General features: G+C 36.5%; 1 protein-coding gene and 1 long non-coding RNA gene across 2 annotated transcripts in view; both read right to left on the bottom strand.

The window, feature by feature from the left end:
* Positions 1-15,451, bottom strand: part of LOC128776566 (uncharacterized) — a 153,024-nt gene that overhangs the window by 49,789 nt on the left and 87,784 nt on the right. The window contains 5 exon segments of the mRNA XM_053901303.1: positions 1,762-1,807; positions 7,348-7,577; positions 8,350-8,413; positions 9,601-9,838; positions 11,282-11,439. Of these exon segments, the coding sequence (XP_053757278.1) occupies positions 1,762-1,807; positions 7,348-7,577; positions 8,350-8,413; positions 9,601-9,838; positions 11,282-11,439 (736 nt within the window).
* LOC128777607 (uncharacterized) lies at positions 271-7,523 on the bottom strand. Its single transcript, XR_008422816.1, has 3 exons — positions 7,348-7,523; positions 1,762-1,807; positions 271-369 (listed from the first exon to the last, which is right to left on the bottom strand). It is a non-coding gene; the product is annotated as an uncharacterized LOC128777607 (long non-coding RNA).

The following is a 15,451-nucleotide window of genomic DNA, read 5'->3' on the forward strand; positions in this document are numbered from 1 at the left end:
TAGTGGAGCAGTCTGATGTATGTAAAACCCTCTAGTGGTAGTTTCCACGTACAAAATGTGCTTAAAAGTTAATGAGATGCCAAGAAACATAGTTTAAAATATTATAAAGATTTTCATTACACACATATGATACAAAAACTTTTTCCTTTAATCAAGATTTTGCCGTATAGTGTGTTCAATTGGGAAGCAATGAAAATGTTTTGTAAGCATCCAGTAAATTTTTTCTATTTATTTTTCAAATTGTATAATTTTTGTTCAAAATCTGTACATATTCTCATGACGCTTTCCATACTGGATCTTGATTTAGAATTGAATCATCAGTAGATACTAAAGGATTTCTACAGGATCCTCATTCAAATTTGGTAGCAGCTGAAAAGGAAAAGAAAGAATTATCTTCTTTCTCCAAAATACTTTTCACTACAAGTGATTAAAAAAAAAAGAAAAGAAAAGAAAAGGAAAGGAAAGGAAAGGAAATAGAAAAAACAAAGTTGGGGCCTTTATGAGTGTTAAGAAAAATGAAAAATACCTACGTACAACTGCAATATGAAACCCAAGATTAGTATTAAATATATTTTGCTCAGGGTTGCACACTGAATTAATTGCTATTGTGGATAAATGTCAGAGTTTCTGTTTTTTTCATTACAAGATGAAAGTACAAGATGAGGACACAGTCCACCCTGAACAATCATAAACTATAAACCGAAAAATCAAACAGGCATTTCCAAACAGAGCCAAGTATACAGATGTAAGTGACAGGTATGAAACACAGCACTACTGGAACATATGGAAGGGACATCCCAGCTTTGTGTCAATATTGTCTGCTCTTTGGTGAAGGTGATATGTCAGCTGATACCTGAAGGATAAGGAAAAAGTATGCTAGGTAGAGGGAAGAAGCACATACAAAGAGCTAGAAGTGAGGAAGAACACTTGTGCAATTAATTATGAGTAGTTTAGTTTGACAAGGCGCTAGAGCAAAGCAGCAGAGTAGGGCAAATAGTGAGAGACAAGGCTGAATAATCTGGCAAGAAGCAAACTGATCTGGGTGTTTTCGTTCCATGCTAAGGAACTTGAAGTTTTACCCAAGGGCAAAAGCAATGACAAAGTCAATGAGTGAAGATTGAAACCCGTTACCTGTCAAGTGACAGCTATATGACCTCTAATTACTTAACCAAGCATTACTAAGACGACTTTGGCTTTTTGGGTCTTCTATCACTAGCAGAAACAACAATTTGATAAAGCACACCTTTTCTGAGACTTGTGCAGGTTGACAGTTCCACAGGGATGGCACCAGTGAAGGAAGATTGTCGCCAGAAATAATAACAGATATATAGACTTAGGGAGATTGAAAAAAACTTCTTTAACGTTTATTTATTTTTGAGAGAGAGACAAACCACAAGCGGGCAGGGGCACAGAGAGAGGGAGACACAGAATCTGAAGCAGGCTCCAGGCTCCGAGCTTTCAGCACAGAGCCCTCTGTGGGGCCTGAACCCACCTGAGCTGAAATCAGTCGCCCAACCGACTGAGCCACCTGGGTGCCCCTAGACTTGTGGGAGATTTTAAAAGAGCTATGACACATGAGGACTAAATGAGGAAGAAGTGTGTTCTTCATTATGCTCATGCTTTTACATTTTTTATTAGCTATGTACAAAAAAATGTGAATGTAGCATCTATTATCCAAACAATGGAAAGGGATGCCATTTACTATTTATAGTTTATTTCAGAAATCAATGATATCTAACTTCATACATTTTGGCAACATACCTTCTTCTAGTGCTCTGGTTATTCTTTTCTCCAACTCCCGCTGCGTCTGAAATAAGCCAAATATTATTTAGAATGTGTAAGGTAAACAAAAGTCATTGTAGGAATTATATATAGCTTACGACATGTGGTCTTGAAATAATACTTGTAGAGATTAAACCAAAGTTAGGGATTGCTTAAATAGGAAGACAATCACATGAATAAAATAAATTCCTATTTTATTTTAGTTTTAGATAATGGAGAACAGATACATACATACATACATACATACACACACATACATATATGTACATATATGTATATATATATGTGTGTGTGTAATATATAATACATATATATTACATATAATATGTGTATAATACATATATAATGCTATTTAAGCGAATCTGATAAAAAGCACAATTAATATTGATCTATTGAATATGTATAATCTCTGAAAGGTGATGTTTGATCTTACTGGTACAAAAAAGTTTAAACAAGATTCATATTGTATACTGAATTATTACTTGGAAATGATTAGAAAAACTGCCATTTGTGAAAGTTTAATCAGGTTTTTACCTTAATGAATTGTTCCTTAAAATGGGCTTTCCATTTTTTCACTCTTAGAAAAACAAAATTTGAAGGAATGCTTTTTGCTATTAGTTTTTCAGGACTGACTCTTAAATATATATAAAATGAAGAAAGTGGGACTGTCATACTGTCATGTGGAACTTCTATTGGCAAAAATTTGAGTAAAAATATTTTGCTATCTGTATTATGACTAAAACACTTATTTCTTTTCATATGCACACAAAGATTTCAGAAAATCTCCTTGAAGAAAGGAAAAATAGAGGGTTACAACAGTTTTCAAACTTAGCTTCTGATTTATAACTTTCTCAATTACAGATAAGGAAAACAGTATAAAATTTTCAATTGTAACTTTGTTTCCTTTCTCCAAATTAGGACCAAGTTTTGAAACACTTGACTACAGGTGACCCTTGAATAACACAGGGGTTGGGGTACATTCACAAACCTGTATACAATTTTTCATCCCCCCAAAACTTAATTACTAATAGCCTACTGTTGACCGGAAGCCTTACCGGTAACATAAACAGTCGATTCATACGTGTTTTGTCCAGTAGAATAAGCTAGGGCAAAAAATGACATTGAGAAAAACGGAAGGAAGAGGAAATACACTTACAATACTGTACACTATCCAAAAATAATCCATGTGTAAGTAAAGTAGACCCGCACAGGTCAAAACCATGTTGGTCAAGGGTCAAGTGTATATTACAACTGTTCCTGTCTAGAATGTTCTTATTTAGATCTTCCTTAGACAAGTTAGCCTCTCCCTGAATGCCCCAATCTGGCTCCAAAATAGTGTACTGAACATAGTCAACACTGTGGTGATAAGGATTCCAATGTCTTTACAAATTTGGGTGTGAGGACAAATGTTTTAGCTGACATGTTTCCCAGTATTTTCAGAGACTGTTTTCCCTAATACCTTTTTTTAATTGGAGTATAGTTGACATACAATGTTACACTAGTTTTTCAGTATACAAATTCAGATTGGACAATTGTATACACTATGCTATGCTTGCTACCGTACGTGTAGTTACCCTCTGTCACCATGCAACATTAATACAATATTTTTGATGATATTCCATATGCTGTATTCTTCATTCCTGTGACTTATTTACTTTATAACTGCACCTCCCCTCTAGCAACCACCAATTTGTCCTCTGTAGTTATGATTCTGTTTGTTCACTTGTTTTGTTTTTTTATATTCCACATGTAAGTGAAATCAGATAGTGTTTATTTGTCTTTCTCCGATTTATTTCACCTAGCATAATACCCTCTAGGTCTATCAATGTTGTCACAAATGGCAAGATCTCATTCTTTGTGATAGCTGAGCTATATTTCATTGTATACATACTACACATTGTCTTTATCCATTCATCTCTCCATGGACACTTAGGTTGCTTCCCTATTTTGGTTATCACAAACAATGTTTCCATAAACATAGGGATGCATACAACTTTTCAAATTACTGTTTTCATTTTCTTTGGGTAAATACGCAGTAGTGGGATTCATGAATATCTATTTTTAAGTTTTTGAGGAAACATAACACTTTTTTGACAATAGCATTATATTCGGGCCTTATAAAATGAATGGGACAACATTACTATACCAGACTTAAAAATTAATAACTTAATACCAGATGATGGGGGAAGGCTTTATTCAAACAATTTTGTGTTACCATTAATAAATACGATATAAAATATAAACCACGTTTTTTATATGACATGACTTAAGGAGCTACCAAGGTAATGTTGCATCTTTTCCCCAAAAGCTCTTTTCCTAAATATTTACCTCTGTGACCTTTATGTTTATTTCTAGGTAAAAACTGTGTTTCAATGGCGAAAATAGCTTTCAAGTCCATGAATAAGAACACGTGTACTTTTATGTATACCTTTCCATTGATCAGAAATATAAGAGGCTGAGAAAATTATACACAGAAAAAATATATATCAGCAAATTTTAATTCAAAGAACATTTTTAAAGGATTTTTAATTAGAAGGATTTTCTCATTAACTGTTAGCATTCAAATATGGCCCATAGAAATCTAAGGTTCGGTTGGGGGCACTGCAGGATTGAGGGACAAGGAAGTCACAGCCGTAGTCTCCATCTCTCCTTTAGTTAGACAGCTCTACTTCTCTCTGTTTTACACAATATAGTTTAATGCAAAAAAAAAAAATACATTCTATTCTTTGAAAAAAAATTATTTTGAAGGTATAAAAGTCACTAATTTAGTCAAAGTCCCGAATTTTGCGTAATAGACAAAAAGGGCTCAGAGAGAGTGTACTTTGCCTGAGGTCATGAATCCAACTAGATGCAGACCAGGAATACACGTGTGGTCTTACCAGGCCTAGAGTTCTATGCCCGTTACTTCCTCATAGTCAGGAAAAATACGTGTATTTTAAGAATAACTCAGAGAAAATGAATACATAAAACTTTGTCATGTGGCTCAATAATGTTTAGGTATGAGGCCCACAATAGTAGCTCTAAAACTAAATTACAAATTTTAAAGTCATCAATAAAAATAAAGGAACAGAAATTATGTTAACTCCTTTTAGTAGCAGTCAATTTTTAAGCACAACTTTTTTAAACCACAGGACAGAGAACTCGAAAGAGAAAATCTTTAGGTGAAGCAAGCAAGCTGAAACTGAGGAAATTCTTCCTGAAAGAATTATTTCTTCCAAAGAAAATTTGGTTTATCAAAATCAATCAACAAATGAGTGAACCCATGGTGTGGTTATTTATAGCAAAATTTCAAACCCAACACAGATTTCTCTTTCCCATCTAGCATGCTTTTGCCTAACCTCTCATCATTCGTTGGTATGTACAAAAGACACAATTCACTTTATTTATAATTTAAATCCAGTCAGAAATTATAGGTGAACCTTCACGTCTCACATGTGGACTTATCTCTACCCCTCCCTCCCGACGGGAAGGGAGAATTACCTAACGGGTGAATTTGGGAGAAGGAGCTAAGCAGTGCTTACGTGTTTCTGAATCTCCTCTTTGAAAAAGATGTGCCTGCCCACAGTAACATGAATTTGGGTCTGCTCTCAGCTCTGTGGTAAGCACCCGGCCCCCGGGGTGGGGGTCAAGCAATTGTTTCCTCAATTTACAACTGTGTGGGGAAGTGCCCAATTTAGGAGGAAGCCCAAAGTGGCTAACATAACCTAAATCATATCCTCCAATTTGTTAGTGTGTATTAGTAATAAAGCTACTAAGTTTCTCTCCATCTCCCTGTCTCCTGTGTTCTGAATTTAGAACGAGAAGAGCAGGGTTACTTGCCGCCTACCCAGTGTCACCTGTCACAGCTCCACCGAGAAAAATGACTAGACAGCACTTACAGAAACATTCTCTTCTTCCTTGACTTCATAACTAACGTACATTGTTCAAAGGCCACGCCAACTCGAAAGAGAGAAAAAGTTGAAAGGAACCATTTTAGGAACAAACATAGAAAGTCAGACAAACTGAGGACACAGAGGAGTACATCTGAAATGAAAGAACATGACAAAAGAAGAAAAAAAACTAAGTGAAACAGAGATAAGTAATGTACCTCATAAAGAGTTCAAGGTAACGGTCATAAAGATGCTCCGTGAACTTGGGAGAATGAATGGATCCAGTGATAACATCAACAAAGAGATAGAAAATATAAAAAAGAACCAATCAGAGCTGAAGGATACAATAACAGAAATGACGAATACACTAGAGGGAATCAACAGCAGATAAGAAGATGCAGAAGAACAGATCAACAATTTGCAAGACAGGGTAGTAGAAATCATCCAAGCCAAAAAAAAAAAAAAAAAAAAAGAGAGAATTTTAAAAATGAGGCTAGGTTAAGGGACCTGTGGGACAACATCCAGTGTAATAATACTTGCATTCAAGGGGTTCCAGAAAAAGAAAAGAGAAACGGGCAAAGAACTCATTTGAAGAAATAAAAGCTTCATTTTAAAAATTCAAATATTTGTTTGATTTAGCTATTTATAAAATGCTCTACAATCGCTCAGCAAGATATTTTATGAAAGTTGAAACAAAGGTGGTATAAGTCAAAAAAAAAAGGAAAAAGAAAAAAGAGTGCCATAAGTAAGAAAGCAATTAAAGATGTATTCTCGTGTAAGAAAACAGCAAATCTTTTAACTTAAAAGAGAAATTAACCTTTTTAGTGTTACAAGTTGATTTCATTCATAAAAAGGACTTACCGTGGATTCTTTTTTTTTTTTTTTTTTTTTTTTTTTAAGTAGCCTCCATGCTTAGTGTAGAGCCCAATGCAGGACTTGAACTCATGACCCTGAGATCAAAACCTGAGCTGAGATCAAGAGTTAGACGCTGAACTGACTGAGCCACCCAGGCACCCCCATGGATTCTTCTAAATAGTAAACATTCATAGGTCGTTAAGTGTTTGGAGGACGATCATTCACTGACACACAGGGGTGCAAAAACTGGATTATAGCAAAACTTTCAAATGTTTATGAACCACTGCCAACTGAAAATAAGTCCAAGCATCTGAGTGTACCTGCGGTTAGCAGGCAATAACATTTACTTTCTAAAATCAAATTTAAATGAAAGCTTTTCAAGAAATTTAACATGGGTCAGTCTAGTTATATTTACTGAATAGAGTTAATGCTAGGTGTCTCTTGTGGTGCACCTGGGTGGCTCAGTTGTTTTTAGTGTCCAAATCTTGATTTTGACTCAGGTCATGATCGCATGGTTTTGAGACTGAGCCCCACATTCGGCTCTGTGCTGAGCATGAAACCTGCTTGGGATTCTCTTTCTCCCTCTCCTTTTGCCCCTCCCCTGCATGCACTCACTCATTCTCTCGCTAAAATAAAATAAAAATTAGTATCTCTTGGAAATGAGAGATCAAGGGACTAAAATATATATATAAAATTTACCTCAGTTCTTTCTTAGCACATATAATTATGACTTTTACTTCATATGTATTAGTTACTTAAACAACTCAGAATTTCACCAAATTAAAAGCAACTATTATATCAGATATCTGAAACCCAAACTAAAACAGATAATATAACTCACCTTCCACAAGGAAGTCTCCCAGTAGTCATATGACGGCCGTGGGTTTAAGGTAGGAATCACTAAGTTCCCTCTTGGAGTAAGGTTTCCATTGAGCACTAAATTATTTTCAAAATGTCCACAATAAGGTGGTTCCAGGCCTGGGCTCACACTAAGGGTCCTGAGTAAAGTTTGGTGCTGCTGTCTCTCCTCAAGAAGTTTTGTATTTGCTCTCTGGCAGTCTCTCCTTAGCCCTGTGAAGATTAAAAAAACACAAATACATTTTCTTTTTACCTAAATCTTTCCTAAATGACTTACGTTTTTTAAGTTTCCATAATAGTAAATAGCATTTGCCTTTGAACAGTGTTTTAACACTGAACATGTGACACAGCACACCTACTATCTAAAATTATACTTTTAAAATTGTTCTAAAGAAATGCTTATGATTCCAGGGGGATTCCTAACAATTCAGACCAGGAAAGGGAGAGAAGTGGCTATCAGTGATGTACATGGCTTAACAAATAATACTTGCTGTCTTCTGGAGTGGCTGTACTGACAGGATCCTTCAGGATGCCATTATATATACATACTTATATTTAGGAAACCTGTTCACAGATATAAAACTAAACCATCCCTCAAAGACATTTTCAAGCGTTTGCTTTCACCACTCTTGTACATTTCACTCATTATCTCAAAGAAACTGAGCATCTGACACTGACGAATCATTGAGACCAACAATCTCTAGGGGAGATAGTAGATGGCAGAGTGTGATCAGAAAGAACTAAAACAGCTACAGAGGCAATTAGCTTGTAACAGTCACCAAGGCACTGGAGGCAGAATCTGCCCTTTCTGTCTTCCGTCTTCCACATGCCTCCCTCCCACCACGGTGCTCTTTTTAGCCACTCTGGGAATTATGCTACCCTTCAGCCCTGTGCGAGTCTTTCTGTATTTCACCTGGATGCCTTTATGTAAAGTAGAAAAAGCATAAAGGATGGTTTGTCTCAAGGCCCACTCTAGTAATCATACCAAAGATCACAATCGAGAGAATAAATGTACCAAGCTGCCAGGATGAGTAGTAGTAGTACTTGACCTTTTAGGTTAAAGATGTAATCTTCCAAAAAGAAACTCATCGACATTTCAATTTAGGGTAATTCTGACAAGCAATTTTATAATAATATGCTTCTAAATGAGAAAGCTTCAAACAATGCACTTAAAGACTAGCAGATCCGATCGATGGAAAATATACAGGGCGGGGGGTGCGGGGGGGGGGGGTGGGGGAAGAGGTCCTGTAAAAGCGAAAAAAAGAGGAGGGATGCAAACTGTCCTGGACTAACATTTCAAAGGTAAGTTCACTTAGAAACATCATTTTCCAAAATGACACCATCTAGTTGGCTTGCACTTCCTACTCATCTCATGATCTTGGCTCCACAGACATTATGCTGTGGAGGCAAATTAATAAGCTAAATTTCTTGTCTATGATTCTCTTTTGACTTACCTGTTCAGCTTATTTCTCAAGGACTTTCTAACTTTTAATTCTTCTAGGTAGAGTTGCCTGTAGGTTTCCAACTCTGTTTTAGTAGAATCTTCTTGAGAAGTCTTCATTGTAGAGACCTATTCCAGATCTCTAATTCTAAGTTCCATTTAACTTCTCGCTGAAGCATGAGCATTTTCTCTTAACTGGTCCAAATGTTCTCAAGCTGCTGCTTGTGCCTAAAGCAAATTAACAGGATAGTTTTAAAATAGCTATAATCTGAATAATTAATTATACCTGTTTCCTTTAGTTCGGAGTCAATGATTCAGAGAGCAATTTTAAATGAAAAAAAGCTCAAGTGTAAAATATTTATCATCAATGTCAACTGAATTAAATATGATTTATAAAATTAAAGTTCAATCATTCTTGTATTAGTATTCACGCAATCTGATAATTCAAATAATAGAATCAATGACAAAAATTTAGAAGTCAACAATAAACTTAATAATCCAAGTACAGTGCAATTTTTAAATCATAATTTTTCTTTTCCTCTTAATAGTGAGACTAGTTGTTTAAACCATCATTTTTTCTTATCCTCTAGATTTAGTAGGAATAACGATGAAAACTGAAATGTTTAAAGGGAGGAACAAATGCCTCCAGGAATCTACAAATTACCATAAAGCAAGTAGAGGAAACCCCTACAATACATCTATCCAAAATGTAATTTGCAGTGAAATGAATTACAGCACATTACAGATCAATCAATTAACCTGTAAAAACAGGTCGACTTCGTGTCATTTTTCTACTATGTCCAGTCGTGCTCTTTCTTCAATCTCCCGTTTATACTCTTCCACTTGACCGCGTTCTACCATATTCATTTCCATAAATTGTTTCAATTTTACTACTTCTTGCTGTAACTTCTTGTTATTGCTCTCTAGTTTTTCACGTTCTTCTTCGAAAGCTTTCATTGATAATAACTCTTGTTGAAGAACTTGATTTTTTTTGCATCCAGGTGTAGACATTTTGAAGATGTAGTTTCCAGTTCTGTTGTAAAGACATCAGCCTGCATGAATAAAACACTATAGTTTGGAAGTGGAGTGAAAAGAGTCTAACTCAAAACTACTATCAAAATGTGTTTTTCAGATTTTAAGTAATCTCTACGCCCAGTGTGAGGCTTGAACTCACAATCTCAAGATCAAGAGTAACTGAGCCAGCCAGGCACTCAAATTTTTAAATAAACTCATTTGCAATAAAATGTTACCTGTCTTAGTATGTGGAACCATAAACAACTCAGAAAATCAAGAGACACGTTAAAGACATCAGGTGTTACTGAAATAGATCTTTGCTATCATTCTCTTTACTACACATTTGCACTTGATTCTATACTTTTATTTTTCTATGATTTTTTCATATCTTTCTTTCATACAATAAGTCCCCTCTTAGGAGAAAGTCTCTTAGCCCTTCCCGCATCTTAACACTCCATAACTTTTAAAGACGTTTTAGCAATATCATATTGACTTATGTATGCCCAAGTCAAAAAATACGTCTCAAGATAAGACTCTGAAAATAAGACTCTAACTCATGAATCTAGAAGTAATGATTCTAATGCCACGGCCTGTTTCTGAACAGCAAATGTTTTATGCTAATTTGAACTGCATTCCCAGGAGAAATGATTCTCTGGGATGTGTTAAGAAATCACATCTCCCAGTATAAAACTTTAATTGAATGATCCACGTATTTTTTTGAGGCAAAAACAAAAATTTAATTCAATACTGTTATCTTGTAATCCTTTGTTACTTTCTAGAAAATAAGAGATAATACTAAACAACAACAACAACAACGACAAAACTGGCTGGAGTTTCAGTGATGCTGAGTTGGGAAGGACTTCCATCCATTCTATATGATTGGTAAGACAGGGTGAGTGGATGTGGTGGTTTTATAAATTCGTTGATACTTCTGTGAAAATCCCTCCCCTTAAATATATGCTGGCTTCAGTAACTGGTTTCTAGTGAACAGAATATGCAGAACTGCTGTGATATTTAAGGCCAGCCTAGAAAATGTGATACAGCTTCCATCTTTCTTTCTCTAGGGAAGCTCACCCTTAGAACCCAGCCACCACGTTGTGAGGAATACCAGGCTACCTAGTGAGTCTTCATGTACATACTCCAGCTGAGACTAGCCAACGTCCTAGCCAAGGCCAGCCTCAACAGCCAAACACGTGTGTGAACAAGCCTTTAGATGATTCTAGTCTCCAGCTTCCAGTTATGCCAGCTGATGCCAAATGAAGAAGAAATGAGTTGCCCTACTCTGCTCTCCCTAAACTAAAGACTGGTGAACAAGAGACATGCTGTTTTGAACTACTAGGTTTTGAGGTGGCTTATTAGGCAGCAGTAAATTGCTACCACAGATACTGATACTAAAAATGGTGTGCTGCTATTCAAAAAAACCTAAAACTAAACTTCCTTTGAACCAGGAGGTAGGCTGAACCTGGAAAGATGTAGAAAAGCATAAGAATGAGACCGAAAAAGGGCCTCCACAAGACTCTTAGTGGAAACCTGATGGCCTGTGAAGAGGCTGACAGCAAGGGTTTCTAAGCAAGTGAAGAAAATGACACTGGAGGAAAGGGAAGTCATGCTACAAAATACCTGAAAGTAAAACGGATAGGAAAGAGAAACTAAAGAAAGACTATGCAACTGCAAGGAACCAGGACTTACTGGGTTCAAGTATCTGTTTCTCGTTTACAGCCTCTCTACATGTTGAACTGTCAAATAATGCTAAAATAAAGAAATGGCTTTTGGGTTAAGAGAAAATCCAGGGTGCTACCAGGAAAACAGAAAGATTTAAGGTATGCCTCCAATTTCTTTAAGGATCTTGAGTATAAGATTTTTTTTAAAGTGGGTTCCACACCCAACATGGGGCTTAAACTCAGCACCCAGAGATCAAGTGTCACATGCTCTACCAACTGAGCCAGCCAGGAGCCCCAAGAGTAGACGAATTTTAAAGGCATTGTCTTAATATAAGAGCTTCACAGGAAACCTGAAGCGAAAAGCTTATCTCAAAAGGACTTGGGAGGGTCGCTTTGCTAAAACACGGCATGAAATCCAGTAATATTTACAGAAAACTAAAAAAAGTTAGAGATTTATAATAGCAAAACATACTATTTGCTACCTTGGACTAAAAGAGACCAAATAGTGCAAAATGAAAAGAGGCTTTGGGTCTTAGAAATCCCACAGGGAGGAGGCAGGATGAAAAAACTGCTGCAAATACAGGTCATTCCTTATGAAAAGGAAGGAACCAAGAGTTTAAAGAGTAAAGAAAGGGAAGAGACATGGAGAAAGTATTCCCGTGGTTAGGACTAAGTCCTAACTTAAGAACTGACAGCGTACATCAGGCTCTATTTCAAAACTCTTATGGACTAGGGTGCTTCCCATCTTCTTTTTCTGAATGGGACAGTCTTCAGCAGTTGACTAGAATGTTGCATTTGTGAGTGATAAATAACTGTCTCTTTCGTTCTCAAGTCCTCATATTGAGAACCCTTGCACTCAAGGGGCTATACTTCAGATACCATAACCCAGGCAGCTTATCCCCACTGCACCTATGATAGTAAGATCTTGGACTCAAGCCCTGAACCTAATGCCATGATAACTGAGACTCGCAGGAGGTATTGGAGGGGGAGGGGAGTGAATGTATTTTTCAGGTGGGAGGAATACAAACATTTGTGGCCAGTGGGTAAATTATATTGCTTTTTAAAGGTGTCCATAGGTTTTAAATATTAATTCCATTTTAAAAAAAGGCCATGGAACAACTTAGTGACTTGCTCCTAATGAACAGAATATGTGACTATGATCCTGTGTGTATTCCAAGCCTAGGTGACAAAAGGCGATACAGCTTCTGCCTTGCTCTGTATCTCAGGCTGCTTACTTGGAATCTAGCTCCCCATCTAGTGAGGAAGCCTAGGCCACAAAGAGGGTCTAGGTGTGTCAGTTTAAGTGTTTCTGCTGCCTCCTGAACTGAAGTCCAAGGCAACAGCCAGCATCAACCACCAGACGTTAGTGAACAAATCTTCAAATGGATCCAGCCCCAAACCTTTCAGTTGCCCCACCTGAAGCTGAGCGGGGCAGAGACTAGCTGTCCTGGCCACACTTTTCCTAACAGATTTGTGAACAAAAGAAATCTAACCTTTGGGGAGTTTGTTAAGAAAAAAACAAAGATGATAAATTGCAAAGTGGATGAAAAAAAAAGAGATGACACCTAAACTTGTATAGGAGAAATTGGTCTCCATTAAAGTAGGATGTAATAAATGTTAAGATTAATTTATTAACAACCAATGGTGCTAATGAGAAGAAGCAGATAACTAGAAGCAAGATCTAAGAAGTTTTTCTCTCAGTTTTTCCCCAGTTAGGATCATATTAGCTGCTCATTTTCCATATGTGGCCTTTATTATATTGAGGTATGGTTCCTCTAAGCCTACTTTGTTGAGGTTTGTATCATGAATGGATGTTATAGTTTGTCAAATTCTTTTTCTGCATCTATTGCAATGATATGATTTTATGCTTTTTTGAAAATTATGTGATATGAGGTATCACATTCATTGACTTGCAAATATTGAACCACCCCTGCAAACCAGGGATAAATCCCATTTGGTTATAGTGAATGATTTTTTTTAATGTTTATTTATTTTTGAGAAAGAGCACAAGAGGGGAGGGACAGAGAGGGAAACACAGAATCTGAAATAGGCTCTAGGGTCCAAGCTGTCAACAGAGCCTGACACTGGGATCAAACCGACGGACCATGAGATCGTAACCTGAGCTGAAGTTGGATGCTTACCTAAGCCACCCAGCTGTCCCTGCCCCCGGTGAATGATTTTTTAATGTATTGTTGGATTCAGTTTGCTTATTTTGTTGAAGATTTTTGCATGTTCATCAGAGATGCTGGCCTGTAATTCTCTTTGTGGTGTCTTTATCTGGTTTTGGTATCAGGGTAAAGCTGGCATAGAATGAATTGGGAAGTTTCCCTTCTTTTTATGTTTTTCTGGAACAAGTTGAAAAGGACAGGTTAAACTTTCTTTTTCCTTTTTTTTTTTTTTTTTTTTTTTTTGGATTAGCTCTTCTTTACATGTTAAAATTTACGTCTGAAGTCATCTGGTCCTAGACTTGTGTTTGTTGAGAGTTTTTTGATTCCTGATTCAGTTTCCTTGCTGGTTATTGATTTTTTTCAAATTTTCTATTTCTTCTTGTTTTAGTTTGGTAAGTTATATATTTCTAGGAATTTATTCATTTCTTCTAAGTTGTCCAACTTGCTGGCTTACATTTTTTCACAACATTCTCTCATAAATGTTTGCATTTCTGTGGTGTTGGTTCTTATTTCTACTCTCACATTTGTGGTTTTATTTATTTTGGTCTTTTCTATTTTCTTGTTGATTACTCTGGCTAACACCTTATCAGTTTTATTAATTTTTACAAAGAACCAGCTCTAGGTTTCATTGATCTGTTCTAGTATTATGTGGTTTTTTTTTTGTCTATCATTCATTTCTTCTTTAATCTCTTTTTTAAATTTTATTTTGAGAGAGACCACACATGAGTGGGGGATGGGCAGAAATATAGAGGGAGAGAGAGGGAGAGAGAGAATCCAAGACAGGTTCCTTGCTGCCATCAGAGAGCCTAACACGGGGCTCGATCTCACAACTGTGAGATCATGACCTGCGCCAAAATCGAGAGTCAGACACTTAACCATTTAAGCCACCCAAGGGCCCCCTGTTCTGATCATTATTACTTGCTTTCTTCTGCTGGCTTCAGGCTTCATTTGTTCTTTTTCTAGCTACTTTAGGTGTAAGGTTAGGTTTGAAATTTTTCTTGCTTCTTGAAATAGGCTCATATTGCTATGAACTTCCCTCTTAGGACCACTTTTGCAGCATCTCAAAGGTTTCAGACCATTGTTTTTTCATTTCCATTTGCATACACGTTTTTAAGCTTCTTCTTGTATCTCTTGCTTAACCCATTCCTGTGTAGTAGCACGTTATGCAACCTGAATGTATTGTTTTTAAAATTTAAGGCGTGTTTTTTGTTTGTGATCCATTCTTGACAATATTCCATGTACACTTGAAGCCAACGTGTATTCTCTTTTAAGATGGAACATTCTGAAAAAATCTCTTAAGTCCAATCTGGTCTGCTCTGTCATTCAAAACCATTGTTTCTTTTTCTTTCTTTCTTTATTTTTTTAATATATGAAATTTATTGCCAAATTGGTTTCCATACAACACCCAGTGCTCATCCCAACAGGTGCCCTCCTCAATACCCACCACCCACCCTCCACTCCCTCCCACCCCCCCCATCAACCCTAGTTTGTTCTCAGTTTTTAAGAGTGTATTATGCTTTGGCTCTCTCCCACTCTAACCTCTTTTTTTTTTCATTCCCCTCCCCCATTGATTCCTGTTAAGTTTCTCAGGATCCACATAAGAGTGAACACATATATCTCTCTTTCTCTGTATGTCTCAAAGCCACTGTTTCTTTGGTGATTTTCTGTTAAGATGTATTTGTTGGTGATTTTTTTGTTAAGGTATTGATGTAAATGGGGTGTTAAAGTACCCTATTACTGTCTTATTAATTAGTTCCTTTATGTTGGTTATTGTTTTATGTACTTGAGTGCTCTCATGGTGGG

This window comes from Panthera pardus, unplaced genomic scaffold (genome assembly GCF_024362965.1).
Source record: "Panthera pardus isolate Hobbes unplaced genomic scaffold, ASM2436296v1 HiC_scaffold_1, whole genome shotgun sequence".
In the NCBI taxonomy this organism is placed as follows: domain Eukaryota; kingdom Metazoa; phylum Chordata; class Mammalia; order Carnivora; family Felidae; genus Panthera; species Panthera pardus.